The following is a 27,378-nucleotide window of genomic DNA, read 5'->3' on the forward strand; positions in this document are numbered from 1 at the left end:
TCACCAAAGTCACTCCGAGACTTAATCGAAGTCTAAAATAAATAAAAAAAAAATGAAAAAGCAGCGAAAACGACGTTTTCAAGACGGTAGGAAAGCTATATATTCAAGAGTATAAGCATAATCGTTACATTGGGAACAAATTTAATGTCATCGTGCAACTGAAAAAGTCTTTTTCTCAAAGATAAGATAATATGTCTCGTTATATTATATTTTACGAGTTTTACAACAATACAGTTCATTTTTCATGTTACAATATAATGTCACCATTTACAGTTTATTCTATTAAACCACCTTTATAACGAAGTAGGCTTACGTAAATTAAATCACTTACCATCACCTAAAAAAGAAGAAAAACTTCAAATTTTCTGTAGTACATATAAAGTCAGTCTTTAAAATCTATCCTCAAACATATCTGATTTCATTCAGAAATTGTTCGGTTTCATCAGAAGTTTGTATTATCATTAATTTTGCTCATATCAACAATGTATCATTTTAATTTTGAACTATTTCGAAAACATGTTTTAAACATGGCTAAAATTGACCATAATTTCTGAGTGAGATGTTTATGACGCGAACGCGTAGCGTGCCATAATTACTCACGAACACATAATGTACTTTTAAATAATAATCCGTGGCGCTACAGCCCGTGAAGGGCCTAGACTGACCAGCCGGCTGCTGGCCTCACGTCCACATGTCAAAGCAGAGGTGGACGATCATCAAACCAGAATGGAGGTATCGTGTGGTTAGCACGATGATCCCCCTAGCAGTTATAGCTGGCATTCGCAACCGGATTTCGCTACCTATCGTAGCTCCCCAAGTGAATCACGATGCTGGGTGGGAACCGGTCCCATACACTGGCCTAAATTTCATGAGAAAATTTCTTCCCCCATGAGGACTCGAACCAGCGCGATTCCGTAACGCGAGTCCTAGGCAGGATGCCTTAGACCGCTACGCCACGGCGCGGGACAATGTACTTTAGCCACATATAATATAAAACATTTCCTCTTATTCTAGTAATTACTGTAATTATTTTCCTTCTTATAATAATGTTAGCCATATTAATTGTTTAAAATCCTAGCATGATGTAAAAATTACTTTGTGGCTAAGTTACAGACTATATTTTCGTTCCATAATGTCTGACAGGAGCAACATTTTTAATTTTTATTATTTGAAAGTTCATTAATTATTATTTTTACCAACATTCAGTTTCTGCGTTTTGAAGTAATAAATTATCTTCAAAAACCACAATTTTCGCATCATTGTGTATTGACTTCCATAAGATTTTAATTGAGCCTCAAAAGAGACAATAAAAATTCCTGCTCATCTTTAAAGTCTACTCTTTCCAACAGTGTATTCATTATAAATTTAATGTTATGTATTATAGAAAATAGGGTATCTCTAATTTTGTATCTTTTTTGGCCCACTGTGTAGGCCTAGATACAAGAACTATGTAAATACAAGAAATTTGTACTCAGACATATCGACGACATACAAAATCAAAATTTCTTTATGAACGATGCTAAAAACTGTATTTCCATAGAAACTGCGTAATATATTTTTACATCAATAGGCCTACGTTTCTTTCTTTTTCAACTTCATCTAATGTGAAATTAAACTAGTTTTTTTAACCATATTTAAGGAATAAATTATGAATAAACAGTAGTAGTATAGAATTACAAGAACTTGTTTTTACAAATTTTAATTATTTTTACTTTCACATCGTGTGCAAAGAGAATTTAAATTAATATGGAAATGAAAGTACTGACCCCAGCTAACTCGGCGTCTCTGCGTGTGACAAGCGCGTGTGCGAACTTTTCAAAGAAGCGAGCTTGTATTATTACTGAGACCGCTATCTGCGACTATTATCTATTAACATAATAAAACTTAGTCCTCTGAGAGAAGGGCTGTAATTTATTAGAAAACTCTGTCGTAACTGTGTTGCATACTCGACCTACCACACCCAGATCCTAAGCCTAAACGTCACCCACAGTCATACTACATACACTCCAATATAGTTTTTTTAGTAGGTTATTTTACGACGCTTTATCAACATCTGAGGTTACTTAGCGTCTGAATGAGATGAAGGTGATAATGCAGGTGAAATGAGTCCGGGTTCCAGCACCGAAAGTTACCCAGCATTTGCTCATATTGGGTTGAGAGAAAACCCCAGAAAAAACCTCAACCAGGTAACTTGCCCCGACCGGGAATCGAACCCGGGCCACCTGGTTTCGCGGCCAGACGCGCTAACCGTTATTCCACAGGTGTGGGCTCCAATATAGTTCAAAAGACAACTTAATGGAACGAAAATTGTGAAATATAAACAATAAGATCAGAAATAGCACTTACATCCTCATATTATAATATATAATATTAATTATAATATTATTTCATGTAGTAAAAGGATAAAGTAAATTGTGTACATCAATGCATTCTCTTTTTAAGTGCAAGGATTTTAATTTATTTATACAGTAAATAACTTAATGATAAAATGTAAAATGAATTTCCACAGACTATTTCGTTTATATGACGTCATTCCATTTTCGACCAATGAAGTGCAATGAAATTTTGAATTCCAACCAATCACAGTCAAACATCGCGATAATTTCTGCAGCTAGATTTATCGCTATCAATTTATCGCATGATCGTTCTTTTGTTTAGTCGGTGTCGCCAACTGTTTCCCCGTAAATCGATGAGCATGAATCCATTAAGATGCATCTACACGGTTAAACTTTTCACTAAACTTTACGCATTCAAGCAATGAATGCAAGATTGATATTTAATATTAATATTAATATTAATATATTTATGTAGTGACCAATAAAATTACACAAATAAAGACTGCAAAAACTCATCCTATGATCAGACAAAAATGTGCTATACTTGTATAATCTTTCTCACTGAAAATAAATACAGTAGAACCTCTATTATCCGTGGTAATGAAGGGGATGGACTGAACGGTTGATCGAAAAAATCGGATAATTTGTACAATGAAAGATTTCGTTATTTCCTTCATGGTTTTTATTTAACTCGCTAGGTAGTGAAGCAGAAATTTACTAATTTAAGTCTGGTTTTCAACGACGGGTTTTTAAGGAGGAAGGAAGCCCTTTGTAATGACTATCTCAGGAAAGATATGAATAAAGGAGGTCTAATGTTGTAGATTTACATAATTTTTTACAGTTTATCCTTGTTTTCTTTTATTAAATCGCGCAGTTCTAACTCCAATCTCGTATTCTGATGCGAGATGAGCCACAGTTTCTCTTTCTCAAACCATTCAATTATTTCCATTTTTTTCGATACTTAGCACAACATGTTTTCTGTTATCATCCGTGGAAGACATTTTATATACAAGTTATATTTATAGAACGGCAATTTGAACAATAGACAATGTTGTGTAAAGATAAAGGCTTGTAATAACACTCTCTAGCAAAAACATGTAGAACCTACTTGCACAAAACAGTACTTCATATAAGTTATTTATTTCTGAAGAAAAAGAAGAGCGAGAAATAGACAATCAGATAATCCGCCAATCGGTTAATAGGGTGACGGATAACCGGGGTTCTACTGTAGTTTACATTATTCATATCTCTTGGCAGATAGTTGTCATTATGAAATCTCTTTCCTGCATAAAAACTGAGAAGTGATAAACCATATTAAAAAGTTACCTATATCCGTCAGAATAGTCTTTCTCGTACCTTCAGGCTCACGTATTGAAAGGATGTGAACCGCTGCTTTAAAAGTTATTTTGAAGCCGCGGTTTTTAAATTCCCATCACAACTCATTTCTGTGTCGGAGAGGTAATTCCCGTGCAGATTTAGATGACTACCAATACGCATGAACTTCAGGTACAATTCCCACCGTCCCGATATGACAAAAAACTGATTTTGAATGCAAGAATGGAAGATTACATCGCAGGCTGGACGACAAACGGGTTCATAATAAGTACATCGATCGCGTATGAGCGAAAACAGTCAGCAGAAACGCACACACTTAGCTCTGCGGCGAACACACATGCTTTCCTCTAAAATAATAGGAGCTCACGTGTTAATCCTCCACCAGCACGGCCTGTCACATTAAAATAGCATTTTCAGAGTCTAGCATCAACACCTAGCGTCAAATGAAAAGGGGTGTTATTGTAATTCCATGTCTGCCTCTGCTTCATAATAGGGGCATTATGAAATCCAACAGAATTTATCCAAGCTGATACTCTAGAGCCAGACAGGTGAATTTAGGTGAAAATACGTTCTTTATTTTAGTTTGTGTCTGTCTACGGCATCGTGTATAAATGTATTCTTGACTGTGCGAAGTTTTAAGGTTTTTGTATCATGATTGTCATGAATGCAGGAACCTCTTTACTTTATCCAATTTATGTATGTATGTATGTATGTATGTATGTATGTACGTACGCATTTATGTACTACCTACTTATTTATTTACTAGCCGTACCCGTGCGCTCCGCTGCACCCGTTAGAAATAAATATAAAGTAATTACATAATTAAAATAGGACATTTGATCCAGGGAACATTCGTGTTTGATAGAAGGATAAATCGTTTAATATGTTACTTAATTTAAATTGCATCCAACTAATTAAAATGCGATCATTTTGGTCCAGAGACACTCATTGGTGCAATGACAATTCCTTTAATCTGTTTCTTAATTGTTATTACATGCAACCATAGTTTAATGAACATTGACATCATTTAGATTTAATGTGTATATTTTATTTTACTGTTATAGGTTTCCATTGAATTATGGTAATAACTTAATTTTAACCCTTGTCTTCTACGTATTCAGTAAATGGCGCTTGGCCCACTATGGTTCTGAACCCTTCAAATAACTTAAATTATATTATATAATATTACATATTATATTATATTATATTATATAATATTACATATTATATTATATTATATTATATATTATATTATATTATATTATATTATATTATATTATATTATATTATATTATATTATATATCAGAAGTTACTGTAATAACATTATAGCATTATGTCCATCTAGAGAAACTACACTTTCCAATGGTGAAATAATAATTAATTATACAAATCGGTTAATTTAGCTTCCGATATTACTTCATACAAACACAGAAACATTCTCTGTAGGCTATCTTTCATAGCTTTCGATTGTTGCTGTCCAAGGCCCCTTATAGACGAAGTCATTTGTTTTTTAATTCATTACACGTTCTTAGATGGCAGTTATTTTAATTTTAAAACTCATTTATCTCATTAAATATCAGTCCTATCAAAATTTTTCAAGGAATAAAACTTATCGCAAATTATTTTTAAAGAAACTTTTATGTAACATTTTTCACAAAAATCAATAATAAGCGAGATATTTCGATTTATTTAATTCAGGCCTCCTTATAACCCCCCCTTTTAAATAATGTATTTTGAATGCCATATAGCCTAAAATCTAAGTTACAACGAACTTAATTTATATTCCAATTTTCATCGAAATCCGTTCAGCCATTATCGCGTGAAAAGATAACAAACATACAGACAGACAGACATACAAACAAAAATTTCAAAAAAGCGATTTTCGGTTTCAGGGTGGTTAATTATATATGTTAGGACCAATTATTTTTGGAAAATCGAAAATTACCAGAAAAATTTCGGCTACAGATTTATTATTAGTATAGATGTATTTAATTTTTTTATTTATGTATTTATTCATTTATTTCTATATTTACTCATTTATTTCTGTATATATTTATTTACTTACTTATTCACTTACTTTTTTACTTATTTATTTACTCATTTATTTATTTACTTATTAATTTATTAATTCATTTATTCACTTATTCATTCATTTATTCATTCATTCATTCTTTCATTTATTTATTCATTCATTCTTTCATTTATTCATTCATTCATTCTTTCATTCATTCATTCATTCTTTCATTCATTCATTCATTCATTCATTCATTCATTCTTTCTTTCATTTATTCATTCATTCATTCTTTCATTTATTCATTCATTCATGCATTCATCCTTTCATTTATTCATTCATTCATGCATTCATCCTTTCATTTATTCATTCATTCTTTCATTCATTCTTTCATTCATTCTTTCATTCATTCTTTCATTTATTCATTCATTCATTCTTTCATTTATTCATTCATTCTTTCATTTATTCATTTATTCATTCATTCTTTCATTTATTCATTTATTCATTCATTCTTTCTTTCATTTATTCATTCATTCATTCTTTCATTTAGTCATTCATTCATTCTTTCATTTATTCATTCATTTATTTATTCATTTATTTATTCATTCATTCATTTCGCTAGTAAGCAAAATAAATACAATTCAAAAGTATACAACAAAAATTTTTCTGGCCACTACAGTAAGAGTCAGGCTCGTGTAAGGTGTGGTCTTAGCGAATTATATAACAAAGTGTAATCAAGGGTAGTGGTGGACCGTATGCGGAAATGTGAGGGAAACCACTACCTGAAAGCGTGTGATGATAATAAATATGAATGTATAACATAAAATTTACGAAGGCAGTTTGTTAAATATACTAATTAACTTAATTCAGACCAATAACTAACACAAAAGAGAAAAGAGAAAGAGAAAAAAACGCATTTAACTTAATATAAATTGACAATCAGACAGAAGCCAGTAATATTCACTAAAAAAATGCATATAGTCGGTAGAAGTAAAAAGGTAAAAAAAATACACATTTGTTAATATTATACGATACGCGTCCATAAAGTAACTTTCCTACTCGTCCCACAGCTAGCAAACCATATGTTGTGCGAAGCGACTGCGTTTACGTGATAGAGTAATGTCCTGGCATAGCGCATGCGCTAGCGGAACTTCCCGAGTGCTCTCAGTAGCTTAGTTGCATTGGTTGAAGATGGACGTTCCTAATCCAGCTCCCGCCGCGTGAAGTGCGGTCAGTGATAAAGTTTTTGAATGCACAGGGCATATCGCCGATTGAAATTGATCGTCAGCTGTGCCAGGTCTGTGAGCCTAACGTCATGAGCAAGCAGATGGTGCGTTGCTCCACAAGGTCGTCTGTGATGATGGTTGGCCTCCCACTGCGCTCCTCGTCATGCACATTTTGGCGTCCTGCTGAAAATTGTCTACAGCAGCAACGCACCATCTGCTTGTCCATAGACCTGGCACAGCTGACGATCAATTTCAATCGGCGCTATGCTCTGTGCATTCAAAAACTATACCACTGACCGCACTTCACGCGGCGGGAGCCGGAATAGGAACGTCCATCTTCAACCAATACAACGAAGCTACTGAGAGCACTCGGGAAGTTCCGCTAGCGCATGCGCCATGCCAGGATATTACTCTATCACATACGCGCAGTCGCTTCGCGCAACATATGGTTTGCTAGCTGTGGGACGAGTGGGAAAGTTACTTTATGGACTCGTCTCGTATATCATGAATAATTGTATAAATTTATTTTTAAAAGATTCAATTTTAATATATATTTCAAATCTGTAAAATGATTTGTAATTTTATTATGAAATATTGGAGTACTTTTTACTTTATTCAATGGCGGGTACTTTTTACTTTATCCAATGGCGGATACTTTTTACTTCACCCAATAGCGGATACATTTTACTTATCCAATTGCGGGTAGGTTACTTAATTTCGCGTCATTCATTCCAACATCCCCTTCTAGAAATGACGATCCGTAACTGTAGATCTCCTTTCTCCTTAGCTAATGTATGTAAGTATGTATGTATTTATTCACACTGCAATGGGTATATACCCGGTGGCAGTGGTAACTAATTACACTCAATAAAGACAATAATAAACACAATTAATAAAACATACAATTAATAATAATACTAATAATTAATACTAACAGTAATTAATAATAATGATAATAATAATAATAATAATAATAATAATAATAACAGGGAACATCCTAAATTAAATGAAGCACGATCGGTTAAAATAACATTTAAAGTAAATCTAATTTGTACCTTAAACCTATGTTCGAACTAAAACCCACGAGTATGATATGTTCATATCTGCACAAGTACCTTTCAACACTACACTCATTTCGCTGTCAACTCACTCACTGCACTGGAACTACGACACATTTCACTGATTCTATCCTGATTTCACTAACACTTTAAAAACATTTCATTGTTCAAATACTTTGCACTGCCACTATAAACTATAAAGCTTCACTGACAGGAACACGATTCACTTACTCAACACACTTCACTGACACAACACACTTCACTGACACAACATAATTCTTCACTGATAGAACACTTCAATAACAAAATATCAATTACACCCTGTGACCAGAATATCACTTCATTCGTTCAGGAAGTTATACCATATAACTTTTAAGATGCATTAAGATATAAGTTAATGTGCTCTGATGTTAAGGTCAAATTCTGTTTAAGCTCAGACTCGAGTTAATAAAATCCCCATGGAGGGCACGTGTATATTTAATTCTTTCTGATATGGTACATCTCGTTCAAAATTATACTGGAAAGAACGAAATACTGACGAATCAGGTATAGGTCTATGTGAAAATAAAAATATTTATGTTAAGCAAAGTCTAATTTATGATCAACACTTTAATTAATAAAATTCCGACGAGGCAAGCTATATCGTTATATAATTAACTAGCACGAGGCAAGATCCATTTTACATCATTTGCCGAAGGCAGTATTTTTTTCTCGCCACCACGCTCTAAACATCCCAGGGGTTCATCGAGTCCATTATTCAATTTGTATCGGAACCCTGGTTCCGGGGGCAAATCGACCGGAGCACAAGGCTGACCACTCCGTGCGGGGGTGGATATAACGGAAGCGCCTGTTTATCTCTTTTCCGTTAAGCTGCTGATGGGTCTTGTGCTCAGCCATTTTATACGAGTTCTTTCAATGGAATGCTACAAACACAGCCGACAGTGTTTAATGTTCTGCACTGTCCTCTGGAGGCTAGCATTCATACTTGACACGAGATCCAGAGTTCACGGGTTCAAATCCTGCCGACAGATATTACTTCAGATAGCAACAAAATTCTTGGAACAGTTTATATTGGAAGGGAATTAAATTCAGGAGCACGTGTCTTAGATTAGTGAAAGGTGAAAGAATCTTGTCGTTGATGAAGATGCTTCCCACAGAAATGTCGACCAGTCATTTACAGTTGCGCCTCTTTTGTTAACAGGGAAATGCTCGCTGTCGAAGTTGAATAAAACTGCGAGTTAAGGTGGGCCTATACATCGATTCTCACGATGAAAACCTACATTTTTCCCTTTATGAGTTTCAAACTTTGGTGGCATGATTCTTGGGAGGAAACTAAGCAATTTATATAATTAAAACATGAAATTCGAATTTATGAGCCCAAAGAAAAAGTGTTTGAAAAAATAAATAAATTTCGGATCGATCTACCTCCTTTAGAGTTTGACCTAGGGTAAAACTTCTTTCGCCAAAATGATTCCCTACATATGGAGAATATTACTTACTAAAATTATTTATTTTATACCATTCAAAAGATATGCCATTATACAGGGACATCACTTTATTTTTACCAAAATTTTTAACATTAACCTGGCTATACTCGGAAACACTGTTGCCCCCTTCCATTACAGGAATTTGATGTTACTAGTGCAATATGTAAACAAATAATTTTACTAGGTATAGGAGGAGAGAAAAGTAGTGTATCCATCTATGTTGTAGGAAAATACGATATTACGATTTTCAGTTTGATCATCACTTTTGCGGAATTTATTAAAATACAGTAGAGTAGTAACATTTTTTTTTCAAAAACTCAACTTTTCAGGCGGCTATGTTCGTTATGTAATATCTACTTTATTTAGCATAATAATTATTGGTGTTAACATACAATATAGAGAGTACATTTAAATTGAGGGGGACTTAAGTAAAGGGCTGTAAGTGCACTTAAGTTACTTTTGAGAAAATGGGGTTTAAATATTTAAGCTTTCGTAAAATCGGTGAAATTTTTATTTAAATTTCAATGTGTGATGCGATTAAAATATCCCTTTGCCAATAAAATTTTAGATACTTTAGCTTACACTGGATGCACTTAACTCATGTTATTACAAATGTCACTAGCATTCCTTTGGTTCTAGCCACCTCAATTCAAAATAAGCTAATCTGAATTTTTAAACAAGCTGCTGAAAATGGTTGCCGTTCATTACAATGCAGGCTTCAATTCAGTACGCATATTATTAAAAACATTTTGAAGCATATTCTCTGAAATTTAATTTATCGTTTCTTCAATATAATTTTTAGTACGATATTATTAATATAGGTTCTTTCTTCTATAGAAAACGTAACCATATTTCTGAAACACACTATACACTGCAGTGTTTACTTCACTGCTTGAACACTTCGAATGCAACAGCGGCCGTAAGTTTGTGTGTCTGACGGGAGCAAGGACATTAGTGAAGGGGTGAGAGTGAAGTACATTCAGAAATGCAGGTACAATAAAAATGCAAGTAAAAATAAAATGATGTCCCTGTATAAGCACTTTAGAAAAAGATATATGTTTTATATTTTTGGGATAAAATAACTATAATAATCAATTGAAAATAATAATTTTAGTTTCCAATACAGCCACATTTTTAAGCTTTAATTTGATACATCAATGAAGTCTTTTGTGCAATTGGAAGTCTACTTTTCGTCCGCCGGAAAGATAATAAATGTAGGAAAATGTGAAACAGGAGAAAACAAACACTGAAGATGGCATAAAGTATAGACAATATAGTGCACTTATATTATAAATGCCCAAATAATTATGAAATTATTGAGATAATGGGTAGATAATAGAGTCGATGTATACCTCAAGATTTTTTTCATTTTTAACTATCCTTAAACTTTAAAGAAAACTCTGAGGTGCGATATCAACTTCATTAGTGTTTTCCACACATATCTAGCGTCTAACGTCATCCGCAAGAGCTCTTAAAGCTGCAACGTGAACAATGTCACTTGCAGGAATGTTTCTACAAGAGTTTGTGACAGGTGGATTTCCTGCCTTTGCTTCCACCCATCTGACAACAGTCTTACGTGAAGCTTCTTGAAGTGCCCTAAAACAGTGAATTCCACTTCGCTACGAGCAGCATAAATTTTATAATAAGCACTATTTTCCTACTTCTAACGCTCTTTTAGAGCAGTATTATTATGTTGAAAAATAGACGTTACCACTAAACAACGAGTTTACAACATTTTAAATCTGATTTTTTTGTTAAAAACTATTTCTCTGTCACAAACTATAAGCTCCTGCGTTCAACATTACAAACGCAGCAGTGGCATCATTTAGGAGAACAGGGAGGTAAATGTTCCCAATCAGTTTAAATTTAAACACAAAAATTATATAGTACTACTGAAGAAAAATATGAGAACTGTTGGCTACTTCTCTCTCAGACATTGTATCTGCTTCGAAGAATCAAACCTGTAATTGCACAAGACATGCTAATTAAAATACAGTGTGTCCACCATGAACCTGACACATTTCATTTGGCTGCCAAAAATCAGTGAATGGAAATAAGTTGGTAACATGCATTGCAATATGTAGAGAAACTGTGGAAATTTCGTTGGCTATTTTTAAAAACCCGCGCGAGAGGTTGTACGTGGCGCTGCGGTAGCTTAAGTCAAAATGGCGACAGCGCAAGAGCGAGCACAAGCGATCTGGTGGTATGCTGAAACAAATTCGGTGATTCAAGTGCAACGCAACTTTCGGCGCGTGTTCCAGAAGGACCCACCATCACGGAACACCATTAAGACATGGAAACAGCGCTTTTTGGCAACGGGAAGTGTGGTGAAATTGCATGGTGGCGGTGATGTGCGCGTATCAGAGGAGATTGTAGCAGCAGTGAGACAGGCGTATGAACGAAGTCCACGCAAGTCAGTTCGACAAGCGGGACGAGAACTGCAGATGCCGAAGTCCAAGGTACATAAGATACTGCATCGCTCTCTTGGGTTTCATGCATACAAATTGCAGTTGGTTCATGAACTGAAACCAGATGACGGTAATGAGAGGCAGGCATTTGCTATCGACATGTTACAACACATTGATGAAGACCCAACATTTTTAACTCGCATTGCTTTTTCTGATGAGGCCACTTTTCATTTATCGGGCAAAGTCAACACACATAATGCGCGTATTTGTGGGTCAGAAAACCCACGCTGCATTGTGGAACACATTCGTGACAGCCCGAAATTAAATGTGTGGTGCGGATTGATGCACAATTTGATCATCGGCCCCTTTTTCTTTGCAGAACAAACAGTTACGCGCAATACCTACCTCGACATGTTGGATCAATTTGTTGTGCCTCAGTTAATGCATTTGCAGCCGAACGTCATCTTTCAACAGGACGGCGCCCCACCACATTGGAGCCTGATCGTTCGAGAATTTCTCGACACACAATTTCCCGGTCGCTGGATTGGGCGTGATGGACCGACAAGATGGCCACCTCGATCACCGGATATTACCCCTCTAGACTTTTTCTTGTGGGGATATGTCAAGAACAAAGTGTATACAGGCCACAAAATTCGTGATCTTCAACAGCTACGCGGCCGCATAAGAGATGCCGACAATTCCGTTACGCCCGAGATGCTTCAGAAGACCTGGCAGGAAACTGAATTCAGGCTAGATGTTCTTCGTGCAACGAGAGGATCTCATGTTGAGGTGTACTGATTTTTTTAATAAAACTTGGTGAGTTACTCTTGATATTACATGCATTCTTTTCTTTTTACCCCAAGCAGTATGAATTATACAGCAATTTCAAATGTGTCAGGTTCATGGTGGACACCCATGTCTTATTCCATTGTCACTTGAATTATGGTATTAAACTCTGGGGAAATTGTTCACGTATTAATGACATTTTTCTATTACAAAAGAAGGCTGTTAGAATTTTATCTGGCAGTAATGATGTAGCACATTGCAAACCATTGTTTATTAGATTTCAAATTATGACACTTCCATCTTTGTATAGTTATGCATGTTTGTTGTATGTTAAAAGAAATGAATCTCAGCTTCCTTTACCTAAAGACTATCATGGGCACGCTACCAGATATTGTAATGATATTCAATTACCATTGATTAGACTTGAAAAAAACCAATTCTTCATTTATGAAACAAAGTATAAAGTTTTATAACAGGTTGTCCAATGACGTTAAAATTTTGGATAGGAGACATTTTAAAACTGTATTAAAAATCATTTTACTATTCATCCATATTATAAAATATGTGATTTTCATGATATGCTTAAGAATGTGTTACTTTGACTTATGTTGACTGTTTTTTGACTTAGTTTGATTGTCTGTAGACACAAGCCAAACTTAATAAAGCATGTCTGTCTATCTGTCTGTCTGTCTACTTCTACTATTAAAATATTTCACTTTTGTAAACACTTAAGAAATAAAAGACGGACTAGTTAGTAACTTTGCTGAAATTAAACCGTGGCGTTACCTTTTGCTGCATTAGTGGTTGTTACCTGTTCTAAATAAACGTATTTTTCCTGTGTTAATTGGAATTAAAATTTCTTTATCAATGAAATTGTGTGTGTTCATTTGTTCGCAAATAATATTAATCATCTTAAAGGTATTATTTGTGGAATAGAAAAATATTCTAGCGAATTATTTTATTTTGACAAGATAGTGTTATTATTTAACTAAATTTTCTCATCAGAAGTAATTGCTAAATTACTATAATTTGGTTTAAGAGACCATTACTTGCTTTCAGTCATCTGATGATTCATTTATTTTTAGAACTCCTACGTCAACAGCAAATGCATGTAAATTATGTATATGCTTTGCAAGTAGAATAAGATTTAAAACTTGGTCTATGTGTAGAAAATAGAAATGTGTTGCCAAGTGGATAATATCATTCCTATTTGTGACTTGCAATAATAAAACATTACTCATGATATGGAAAAAAGAATAATGAACTTAAGAAATAGGGAGGGAGTACGTCACACGATGCACCCTATAATCCAAGGTCGGGCATGAGAGCGGCTCTCTTTAGCCGACCAGAGCTGCTCTCGCTCCGCAAGGCAAGCCAGAGCAGAACTCTCACGCAGTGGCGGACTCGCATTACAGCTACCTCCCTGCATTAATATAACAAGAGCCACGGTTGTTCTAGTCATTCAGTCTGTCAGTACATAACAGTTTATAAGGATATTACATCAATTCATTGTACAGTACAGACTTTATAACACTTTTATTAATTTAATGGAATAAACTTCGCTCTATGCACACATACAAATCATTAGGCTTATTTACATAACCCATACGCACATACTGCAATCTCCTCACCACGATTCTACGAGACAGGCGTATGGCTTCCACTTCCCCTACTTGCAGTGGACAGAGTTCATCTGCCAATATGATTAAACATCGCTTGATAAATGCACCTTCGTTGAATGTTTTCAATTCCTTTGCAATTTCGTGGCAAATTTTGTAGCTAATTCCCATAGCCGATTTACTAAGTGCATTATTGTCATCCTGTTAATACATAATATAATATAATATAATATAATATAATATAATATAATATAATATACTATAATATATAATATGACATATGATATGATATACCATGAACTGTAATATACTATACTATGATATAACATAATACTTGCATAATTTAAAATTATATATTACTAAATGTATAATAACTTATAATGCAATATAAATATCAAATAGATACTCTAATATAATGTACATGAGAAACATTTTCTTTAAGTTTTTGTATTAATTTATAGCGTTCATTACCAACACATTTGTCATATTCAGTAGCATGTTGTAAAGAATACTGCCGTTGGATATTGAACTTCTTAACCAGTTGGACAAATTAAACATTTTGCTAATCCACTGCTCTCTACCAAAAAGAACTCCCCCCCATGATACATTAAAAGCACTGGGAGTAGCGGGCCGCTTTAGTGTATGAGCGGAAGCTCCGTCTTCAAAGTTCGCCATCATACTGCAGAGTCACCACTGCACCGACACTGAATGACGTACAGTATGCATATGTCACAGCGCTCGGAAGAACCGCTCTTTAAAGCACAAAGCGTTCATTTCTCAGAATCACGTAATGTGCCCAGCCCTGCTATAAGGTCTTCCCCCAAAAAATCTTGTCCCCCTCCTAACAAAAACTGAAATGACGCCCCTAAAACGCTTATTTCCAGCATTGTTACGCGTTTACAGGAATTCTAAAGCCTTGGTTTTTCTGAACCGATCCATGCCGGACTACACGAGAGGTAATGAGTGGTTTCTATAGCTGCGAGGTGCGCAGACCTCGTACCTACAGTAAGCGGTTTAACCCAATACAATTGACCCTTAATATTGATGTAAACTGACCAGGAAGCATCTGAAGTGATGCTTTCAGAATAGAGTACAGTGAAATTTCTCCCGTCCACATCTGATGCAATAGTTCTGGCGACTCCTCGCAGTGCGAGGTCTCTGTGGACTATAAATTACACTTTCACTTGTCGGGAGTAGAATCCGGGTATCCGGAGTGGAAAAGGGAATGCGCTCTACAGTCTACACGTTGGACTGTCACTGCGTTCCAGTCCATCACAGACTCCCGAATGCTTGTGGTTGTATAACTGCTAATAAATCAGCCAGAGGAAATTGAAGCCACCATTCTGACGCGTGACACAAATTGAAACGCGGTGAACTGCAGCTAATTCCATTTCTATACACGCGCGGGGTTATCTGCAATCAAATAAAAGCGAGGAATGTCATCTTTCTGCTCAACGGCCATTTGCGGAGAATGCACAGACTTCATTAACTTCACAGGCCTCTTTGTTACTTTATAGGCTATAAGTAAAATGTATATACTTCTTTACAAGACTATTTCGCCGCTACTGAAGTATACACTACATATTCTTGTTCAATTCCAATGTTTTCTATATTAAACCCGGCAGAGGTGAATTTGAAATAAGTATGCATCGTTTTCTTTTACGTGTAAATAACTTAAATGGTCAGAAATTATTAGAGGTCTTGGAAATTAAGATTAAAATCTTAATTTGTATTTTTGGGCAAACCAAGGGTCATAAAAGTAAAAAAATTGAAGTATTGATATAAAACGAGTTAACTTCAACACCTTTGACGGAAATACAGAGTGATTTATATAGAACTGACACATTCCTTTCATTAATTGTTTCAAAACGAATTGTGCTAGCGACAACTTATTATACCTAAAATGTAGAGGAATTTTGGGAGATTATTTACCTCTATAGCAAATGTTGTCCGGCGTTGTCAAATCCGGAGATCTCGGTGGCCACAGGTTCCTGGAAATTATTCGGTCGTCACATAACCGGATAAATGGAACCATGCTTCATCTGTGGACCATGTGGTGGACAATATGGCAGGATTTTTCACAATGAACGTCTGAAACCAACGACAATAATTCAATCTTTTATCCTTATCTGGTTCCTGTAGCTGATGAACAACTGTAACCCTATATGGCTTTAGGCTCTCTGACACATTGAATAGGTGTACCCTGTCTCCTGCGACAAACGTCTTAATGATTTTTTGGGTGACTGCTCCAGTCGTGCTCTTACGTCAACAACAACCGTGGGAAGCCTAGATGAACGATGCTTGCCCTTTTCACTCACCAGAGATCCAGTTGTTTCCAATTTGTTTACCAGTCCCAGTATTGTGTTTCTTTTGGGAGGATTGCGAACACCAAATTCTCTCTGGTATGCCCTTTGAGTAGCTGTAATTGAATTCGTAATCCAGTATTGCTTCACAAGAAAGAGTCGTTGATTTAATGTGTACTGCATTTTCACGTTGACACAAAATGTCGAAAACAGCTGCCAACAATAGGAATAAAACATAAACATCTGCGCATCTAGTGACAAGGAATCGAAACTCGAGAACATTCTGCTTAATTTGGTGCTAAAATTGGGTCATTGAATGAATTTCCAACGGAAGGGCAAGCATCGTTCATCTAGGCTTCCCACGGTTGTTGTTGACGTAAGAGTACGACAGGAGCAGTCACCCAAAAAATCATTAAGACGTTTGTCGCAGGAGACAGGATACACCTACTCAATGTGTCAGAGAGCCTAAAGCCATATAGGGTTACGGTTGTTCATCAGCTATAGGAACCAGATAAGGATAAAAGATTGAATTATTGTCGTTAGTTTCAGACGTTCATTGTGCAAAATCCTGCCGTATTGTCCATCACATGGTTCACAGATGAAGCACGGTTCCATTTATCCGGTTATGTGACGACCGAATAATTTCCAGGAACCTGTGGCCACCGAGAACTCCGGATTTGACAACGCCGGACAACATGTGCTATAGAGGTAAATAATCTCCCAAAATTCCTCTACATTTTAGGTATAATAAGTTGTCGCTAGCACAATTCATTTTGAAACAATTAATGAAAGAAATGTGTCAGTTCTATATAAATCACTCTGTACATGTTCTAAAGCAGTGATGTCAACGAGAGCGCAAGTGTGCCTCATCGCTCGTATGCGCTGTTCAGAGCATGTACGGCACGCAGGTACAAGTCACTGATGAACTCAAGGGTTGTACATTACACATTGAGGAAGAAGTCGTTCAGTAAATTTTAGGCTGACTGGACTTCTGACTTCTTACGAGTGAAAGAGGAGAAAATGTTCTTTGTCTGATATATGGAAAACATTTAGTTACGAAGAGGAGCAATGTGAAACGCCTGAAATTATTAATTGATGTACATAATGATGTATTGAAATTTTGTTGTTTTATTGACATTAAATAGTAATAAATATATGTTTAGATGCACTGTAGAGGTTCTTCCTCGCTGCATTGCATTAAGTTAACAGAATAAAGTACAAAAAGTATGGATGCTAATAGCGTAGACTCGTTATGAATTCTGTCTAAAAATTGTCAAGATATATCTTCCATAGATTTTCAGTTTGACAATGGTCCTTACCATTGTGATGACCTTTGGTTAAGCCGAGGAAAAGTTCTCTCCAGGTTCTCTGAATTGCGTGAACAGAGCTAAGTTGGAAGTTCGCTTTGCCTGGTAATATATCCAGGGTACGAATATTTACGGCGCAAATTATTTCTATATTTGGCAGTAAGCACGTATGTGAGCAATTTTCCTCACTTGTGAACCTCACAAAACCAAGACTAATATCAAGATTATCAGATGATAATAAGCGCGCTATGCTACGTCATGCTGCAGGGAACATAATTTCGCCGAACATAAGAAGGTTGGTGTAGGCAAAAAACAAGAAAAAACACTTCTGTATTACTAAAAGTCAGGAATAATTTAGATTTGTTTCTAGAAATGTGGTGTTCATATTATAAGTACATTATTAAGTGTGTAACAGTTACACAATTAATTAGATAGGCCTCATTATCTAAAACCTCTAAGATAAAAAAATATACAGGATGGTTATAATTAAACTGACGGTGTTCAGCGTGGTACAGCACGGACTCTAATGGTCGTAGGAATGTGAAACTTCGTAGATATGCTAATTAACCAATGCGCTCGCGAATTATGCCAAAAAATCATTAATTCCAAGTCTCGCCACCAGGTGTAAATGTGGCGCTGTAAGCAGTCAAAACGTGCAATTGTCTGTAACTCTGACGTCGGTATGTTCTTCCGGTTGCACTGCATTGTGTCAGTTCTCTGTTGCTTGGTAACGCGTGTTCAAGTGAATGTTCGTTGAAAATTTAGAAGGTTGGACTTTTCTTTGAGAAACGCAATGGCTATTGCGAAGAGAGACAGTGCACTGCTAGTGAAGTTATTTTACCAGAATGACAGCAATAGCAACGCTGCATTGCGGGAATATCGCCGACGGAAACAGTTGAGAAGAGGTCCCATGTCAATTAATGGGCTGAAGAAAATGATGAGAAAATTAAAATGCAGTTATCATCATTTGCTTAATTTAGTATCTATGGAAGCCACTCTGTTGTTCACGGAATTCTGGATCATCAGCTTTTTGTAACGTGAAATTCACAATCGATTTTGTTAAATTAATTCACTTCAGTTTTCTTTGAGTTCCATTGTTGTTGTAGAAAAAGTAGGCATTGGTGGTTGACTGCTATTCATAGCTTATTTCATTGCGGTCATTAGATACACTTAAATTTTACAAACAAATAGCAGCATACTAGCCATACCAACACATAAGACATCATATTATTCATCATAATACACAATCTCGCTCTCGCGCTTGTGGAATACTCTATCCAGTGACATCAGATACTGTCGGAATTGTCCTATTGCCAATGGATGTCTTATTTGTGTAAAGAGTATTCCTGTAGTTAATATAATAATTATAATATTTTTAATGTCAGAAAGTAGTTTATTTAAAATATTACTTTTGGGAATTAATGAAAAGATATAATCTTTTTTCTGAAGTTTTAAAAGGTGTCCCTTATTTTTGGTTTACAAGACCAATGTTTTTATTAAATTATTAAACCATTATCGGAATTTAGTAGCGTTCAAAAGCAAGCTTATTAAGCATTTTCTTACTGCATAGAATAGGTTTAATTTGTACTTAATCAATAAAAGAAATGCTTCTCTCTTCTTAACTTTTACAATAAACTGTCTAGCTTTTATTAATCAGTTAATCTTTTAGTACTTTGATTTTTAATGTATCTGTCAATTTAATATTAATTGTAATTATAATTATAATTGTAATTGTATTCTTAATATTGTAATAGTTGTAATCCCCTGGTAGAGGGGAAAAGAAGGCCTGATGGCCTTATATCTACCAGGTTAAATAAATACGAGTACAATAAATAAATAAATAATTATATTTATTTATCCTAATTCCATTTCCCTAATTTCTGTATAGACGTTACAGGCAGTCATAAAAATTTCTTTAAATCCCATCTCTTTTTCATCGTGAGAAAATAAAGAACAACCGTGAAATGCAGGCACTAACAGTTGTATTTTATCATTTTATGGAAGCAATACCTCTTCGACCGAACTCCAACTCCATGAACTCAAGGTATTCGGTTGCAGGAGGCTGCACGTTAAGTGCTATGCCATAAAGGATGGCCTGAAAGACAAATATAATGCCTCAAGTTTCCGAAGCCTGATGAAGTTTGTTCAAGCCGCTGTATTGTTGAGGGGCCATCGCCACATATCATCTATATTGTACACTGTAACTGGGTCGATTAGCTTCTCTATGAGAACAAGAGCCATAATCCCCATAGACGAGTGTTCCTGGCAGATGTGTGCGGAGTTGTGCGGTTAACCGACAAGTCGGGTCGTTAAAGAGCAGCTATGTTGCGGGGAATGGCTCATGTCACATACAAGCAGCCCCACATTCCGGAAGCATGATATGGCCACAACTGCGTGTTCCGAAAAGGGCAAGTTTCACGTAATAATTTTACAACCTTTGTGACACGTCGTTTTGAAGCTATTTCACCCAAAACACAAAAACTTTTCACAGCGAACAACAGAAAGTTGAAACTAACTTGCAACATGGGGACTCAAGAGTTTCATCATTTCATTTCGCTCCCTTTCCAATACAGGGTGTTCTATTTACGTGGAATCTATTATGGTATCGATACCTTATAGAGATGAGTCACGTCCAATAAACTTCTGAACTATTTCTTGACATGAAAATTGTATCTTCCTTTAATCTAAGAAACAGCTTGCAAGCAAACTGGAAAACAAGCGACATTGCCATCATCTAAATTGTACTTCTAAAATTTAGAGTACAGGTTATGTACAATTTTGGTTTAATTTATATCACTTCGGTACGAAGTACTGGTTAGTAAGTTACTGGAAAATCTGTAGAAAGTGTAATCATGTTTAAAGTACGATACGCGTTAGAATGACGAATATTTATGTTCATGAGAAAATTTCGCTGAAGTCTACCCAAGCCTGTATTGAAGGCCTACTTCTAAGAAAAATCGGTGTATTGTTAGATAATGTCCGATTTTAATTGAAGTTAACAATTTTTATAGGACTTCGGTACGAAAAACTTGTTACTAAGCTATTGATAAATCAGTAGAAAGTGCGATCATGCTTAAAGTAAGATACGCGTTATAATGAAGAATATTTAGGGGAGAGTCGGGTAGTATCGGACATCGGGTAATATCGGACAGTGCGTTTCTTTCATCTACCACCATATGGTAGTAGGCCTACCTGAATCACATGGTTACGTTTCTCTATGCGACATCACAGAAACGTAACCATGTCAATCAGGCACTATCATCGTGTAGTAGCTGAAAGAAACTCACTGTCCGATATTACCCGATGTCCGATACTACCCGACTCTCCCCTATGTACAATGTTCCTGAGAAAATTTCGCCACAGTCTGTCCAATGTAGACCTACTTCTACGTAAAATCAGCGAATTGTTAGATCATGACCGATTTTAGATAATGCTGACAATGTTTTATGTCGCTTGGTACGAAAAACTCATTACTAAGTTACTGATAAATCAGTATAAAGTGTAATCATATAGGCTACAACACGCTTTAGAATGACGAATATTTATGTACAATGTTAATGACAAAACTTTACGCCATATTCTGTCAAATGCCTGGATTGTAGACCTACTTCTAAGAAAAATCGGAGTATTGGTACATAATGTTCGACTTTAGTTCATGCTAACGATGTTACACATAATTTCGATACAAAAAATTGGTTACTAAGTTATTGGTAAATCAGTAAATAAGAGTTATCATGCTTCAAGTAGACTACGACACGCGTTAAAATGACTAACATTTATGTACAATGTTCATGAGAAAACTCCGCCATAGACGGAACCAAGTCTGGTTGATAAAGGAGGAGGGCGAATGGCTGATGATAGCTTTGGGAAGGTATGCATGTATGTATGTATGTATGTATGTATGTATGTATGTATGTATGTATGTATGTATGTATTTACACTGCAAGTGGGCAAGCACCCGGTGGCAGTGGTATATACAATATAAACAATATACAATAGGGCCCACTTATGTCAGTAAGTAGTACTGACCATAAAAAGTGAATAACGCTTACATGGCATTCTGTCTTTTTCAGCAACTCCTAATCAAAAGGGATGGGGGGAGAGTCCCAGGCACCTTAAAACTGGATCGTCTGGATTAATATCTGGTAACACTGAAAAAATAATTTCTGGTCACCCTAGCCAGGGAATTGTGCAAGAGGCTGGTAATCTTTTCACGTGAAACAATCTTTACTCAGAAGTTTCAAAAGAGAAATAGAAACCATATCGACAGAAAGAACACAATTGGAAAATCTTTTTGTAAACAAATAAGGATCGCGGATGCTATGAAATTTGGAGTTCAGAATTTAAGAGGACTTTGTCATAAAGAAATGGAACTTTGTAAATCATTAATGAAAAAAGCAAACCTTGGAGTATGGCTCGGAGAGTTGGACCCAAAACAATTTATTTCGCATAGCTGTAGTAGAAGAGATGAGATAATTGTAAGCTGTCTAGATGTAAAGCACCTATACGATAGAATTCCCAATACCGAGATGAGAGACCAATTAAGAATGTTTAATGTTATTGACATGACAAGGACTATCACCATTATTGAGATGAATATGAGCAATACTTCGAATGGTGCAGTCATAATACCACGAATTACAATGTCTCTTTCATTTAAAAGTACGTCTATCAATAACTTCCCAACTGTTACATCTCCGACATAGGTATATCGGATTAAATGGTTGTAGTTTAACCCAAACTACATTATCCTGAAGAATTTTACATTCCTCCTGAGACACCCTTCGATGACGTGATGAATTGAAAGTTGAAGCCAGAACAGACCATGAGGTCCAATTCTTGCTGATGATGATGGTATGACGACGACGACGAGGATGATGATGATGATAAGGTGGAAACTGTATCATTGTGTAGGAGACCATTTGAATAGAAATATCTTGATAAAATCATTCCCAATAGGCCGTAGTTAAACCAAAATTAAGGATATATTTTAAAAAATGGAAGCGGTTACATTTTGTGCTAAAAGAAGAGAAATTGTAAGATATGGAAATAACTCTCTCAACCTTGAATCATATTACTTGTACTGGTGTGCTTTGGTACAACTGGGAAACAATCTTAGGAGAAAATCTCTAAAAAGAGATCCAAGCTTTTCAGGTAGGTATCACTTGTAACTAGACAATGTTTCTAGCATATGTTGTGAAATAGGCGAGTATTGCAGTAAACGTACTGTACATTACTTACTTACTTACAAATGGCTTTTAAGGAACCCGCAGGTTCATTGCCGCCCTCACATAAGCCCGTCATCACTCCCTATCCTGCGCAAGATTAATCCAGTTTCCTTCATCATATCCCATTTTCCTCAAATCAATTTTAATATTATCCTTCCATCTACGTCTCGGCCTCCCCAAAGGTCTTTTTCCCTCCGGTCTCCCAACTAACACTCTATATGCATTTCTGGATTCGCCCATACGTGCTACATGCCCTGCCCATCTCAAACGTCAGGTGAAGAAAACAATGCGTGCAATTCTGTGTTGTATAACTTTCTCCATTCTCCTCTAACTTCATCCCTCTTAGCCCCAAATATTTTCCTAAGAACCTTATTCTCAAACACCCTTAATCTCTGTTCCTCTCTCAAAGTGAGAGTCCAAGTTTCACAACCATACAGAACAACCGGTAATATAACTGTTTTATAAATTCTAACTTTCAGATTTTTACTGTACATTACTATTTGATTCAATGTGAATTTTGAACTAGACAGCATTATGATACATTTCGTTCCATATGCTTAATACTAACAAATATTCTTTCTAGTCAATTGTCTTTTCCAACCCAATCGATATGCTATCTGCTATTGGAATGTAAAGTTTGAGTTTTCGGGTAGTAGCGCCTTAATTCTCGTAAAAATATGAGGTACAATCTTCACTCTAATCTATATACAATGTTTGCCTAAAAATGGTGTCACGCATACTTTTAATAAACAAAGCTCGGAACTTGGGGACTTGTGTCTTTGCACGTGACTAAGCGACCGGACTTCAATGTCAACATACTCCCGCTTCCAGCACAGAGGTACTGTCAGGTCTGCTACAAAAGTGGTTTCTGGCTCCGACAACATATTAATAATATTATGGTAGGTTGAAACACGTAATTTCATAGCATATATATAATAAAAATAAACATGAAAAAATATCAAATTTACACGTAATTTCATAGCATATATATAATAAAATAAACATGAAAAATATATCAAATTTACTGTTCTGCTGTGTACATTTTATTACAGTGTATGACTACCTACATTCGAAGATTTTTCGGTATTAGACTTAAATTACTGAATTTTTTCACTGTCACTGTTTTCTGTTCGATTTTCAGCAGTCGCTAGCTGATCTCGTATCTGAGAAAGATAAGTATATCCTAAATTTTTCTCGAAAATAGTTTTCAATTAGTGTGTCACTACTAAGGCAGGTCCCTCTACGTCTCGATCCATGGCTATGAACAGATTTTTCTCCAATTTGAGGGACTGCAATGCCTTTCAATGAATTCCGTTTCCAGCCTCTAGTTTGTGTGTGGCACAACTTACAAAATATAAACTCTCCATTCGAAAAAAATAATGTATCTCCTCCGAATTCTCCACGAAATTCTGTATCTTAAATTTAAAACAAAATGTATTTTGAAACTTCTATAATACCCATTCGAAATAACACGTATTTTCTATTTCCTCAACCAGACCGTTTACCTTTAATTCTCTGAATGTCATTGGGTTCGACATAACAGTTTCTTCGTCCGTCTTCCTGTCATTAGTTGTGGCCACTTTCTTAGTACATACGACTGTCCCTGAGCATTTGCAGCGTGAGCTTTGTGTACGTTGTACCTGTAACCTTACTCATGCACACGACACACAAGTCCCCAAGTTCCGAGCTTTGTTAATAAAATTTGATATAAAAGGTGTCTTACCTTGGAAAGAAAACCACAGGTTGACAAGGAAGGGGTGCTCCAGTGTAGTGAGTATCTCCACCTCCCGCAGGACGTTCTTGAGGGCGTCCCTCTCCACGCACTGGCTCTTATTCATATACTTCATAGCGAACATACGCTTGCAGTCCTTCTTCTGCACAATGCATACCTGCAAGACAAAGCGATTACAAATCATAAAGTGATATATTTGACTTTATTCTCCTACGCAAATCTAAATCAGCCAAGGACGAAATGCGGAAGCAACAGAGCACAGCGAAGATGCACACATGTGAGCGTGGAAAGATAAAATGTATTCACTGTATAATGATTGACATAAAACTACGCAAGCTCATTTTTTTTAAATACGCGAAAAGAAAAATGATACACGGGAAGACCAAAGGAGAGAAGGGAAGACCAACTGTGGAACTGTGAAACCGGAACAGGTGGAGTATACTTCTTGTAGTAAAGAAAAAGGTCAATATGCAATTACTTGTCAGGATTCGAATTCTATTTCTATAGTCTTTTTAGATGGAAATTATAACCGCTTGACGGAAGGCAGAAGACTGTAATATAGAAACTAAGAATTGTTATTACAATGAAAAGAGAAACTTTTAGGACTATCTACCCAGCTTTTCATTACGTCGTAACATCAGCAAAGTATAATATGCAAGAAATCTAATTACATATCTTTGCAAGTTTTAATGGTACCCTTATTTTACTTCTAATTAGTTTAAATGGCATAACTTCTGAATCTGTTAAAATGTTCCAACTTCCTCCTCATCCCTTAGCTTCTCGTTATTACATTTTCATTTACGCCGCATAGAAAGAAAACCAAGTGACAAAAAGTTAGATCTTCAGCTTTAAAGAAAAATATTATTGCAAAGAGGTTTTGTGTGAATTTGTATGTATGTCCCTATGAATTTAAGGTTTAACATTTTAACTTTCATGATAATAAGACAGCATATTATCACGGCGGCTTCATGCTTAACATGTCGGCATCATACAATAACGTGCGGTGTGCTTTTAAAACATAATTTTTCCGACCGATTGTTGCTCTGTAGGTTTCACTCTAAGCGTCACGTTGTCATGTCTACTTCCTCGATAAGAATAAGCACTAGTTTGTTATATTGTTAAATGGCTATTATTATTATTATTATTATTACACTAAAATATAACTATCACCTAAAAAATGTATTAATTAACAGAAAAGATTGTATTAGAGACCTTGGTGTATTAATTGACAATAAATTATATTTTCACAATCACATTGATTATATTTATAACCATGCAATAAGAATGTTAGGAATAATTCGGTCAATTACTTATTCTTTTTCAACACCTGACTCTCTTTTAATACTATACTATACATTAGTGAGATCGAAACTCGAATATGCATCTGTAGTTTGGAACTCTATTACTAATTCTGATTCGGCTAAACTTGAAAATATTCAAAGGAAATTTATTTCATTATGTTCTTACCGATTCCTGCCTAATAACTCTGAGTATAACTATGATAAAAAATGTGAGCACTTTAAATGTCGAAGCCTGTATGCCAGACGTCATGATCTCGATTACTTATTCTTATGCAAGGTCCTTAAAGGTGACATTAATTGTCAATCTTTTTTAAATAGTGTCAACCTTCGTATTCCTATGAAGGACATGAGACATCACAAACTCTTCTATATTAGAAATTCTAAATCTTCCTCGCCGGTCTCCAGATGTATTAAACATGCTAACTTACATGTAGGCGATTTCGATCCATTCAATGTATAGAAGTATTAGGACATGGCAATGTCTTTGTTAATATTAATTGCATTATCTTTCTACACATTTTGGTAATACTTTTGTATGAATCAACTCTTTTCCTTAAAATATATTAGTATTAATCCTTGTAAACTAATCATTGTAAACCTTGTTCTTTTTTGTTGTTATCTCTATTATGTAATGTGTACTATAGTTGTTCATTTTATTGCATTATTTGTATCACTGTGCTGGACTTTTATTGGCCTATGGCTGTTGTCCAGCACATAAATATCAATAAATAAATAAATAAAATAAATTATTATTATTATTATTATTATTATTATTATTATTATTATTATTATTTCATATACGAGAACGTTGACATTCTTAACTCTTAATAATAACTCTTTAATAATAATTTTTAATCACATACCTTAATGTTCGTCGTCCTCAGCACAAGACATTGCAATCTCGGTTTTAGTCCACGTGGATTAGACAAGTAGGTGTCATTTAATAATGGAAGCCGCAATATTGAAATTGAGGCGAGTGAGTGGAGCGGCAACATAAGAAATTTAAAACAATAATGCAATTAAATTTCAAAGAACTGCCGAATGTTATCCACGAGGCCGCTCAAAGACCTGCCGAATGTTAACCATGAGAGCACGGCGATAATACAAGTTTTCTCATTAATAAAGACTGACGACTACCTCTGTGGTAGCCTATAGGGGTCAGGGGTCAGCATGCTGGTCTCTTACGTAGAGGGTCCGGGTTCGATTCCCACTCGGGTTCAATTTCCTGGTTGAGGTTTTT

General features: G+C 35.5%; 1 protein-coding gene across 1 annotated transcript in view; it reads right to left on the minus strand.

Annotated features, from left to right (window-relative positions):
- LOC138697768 (serine/threonine-protein kinase 32B) overlaps positions 1–27,378 on the minus strand; it is a 413,746-nt gene that overhangs the window by 228,372 nt on the left and 157,996 nt on the right. The window contains exon 3 of the mRNA XM_069823257.1: positions 24,829–24,994. Within this exon, the coding sequence (XP_069679358.1) occupies positions 24,829–24,994 (166 nt within the window). The remainder of the gene's footprint in view (positions 1–24,828; positions 24,995–27,378) is intronic.

Source organism: Periplaneta americana, chromosome 4, assembly GCF_040183065.1.
Source record: "Periplaneta americana isolate PAMFEO1 chromosome 4, P.americana_PAMFEO1_priV1, whole genome shotgun sequence".
In the NCBI taxonomy this organism is placed as follows: Eukaryota; Metazoa; Arthropoda; class Insecta; order Blattodea; family Blattidae; genus Periplaneta; species Periplaneta americana.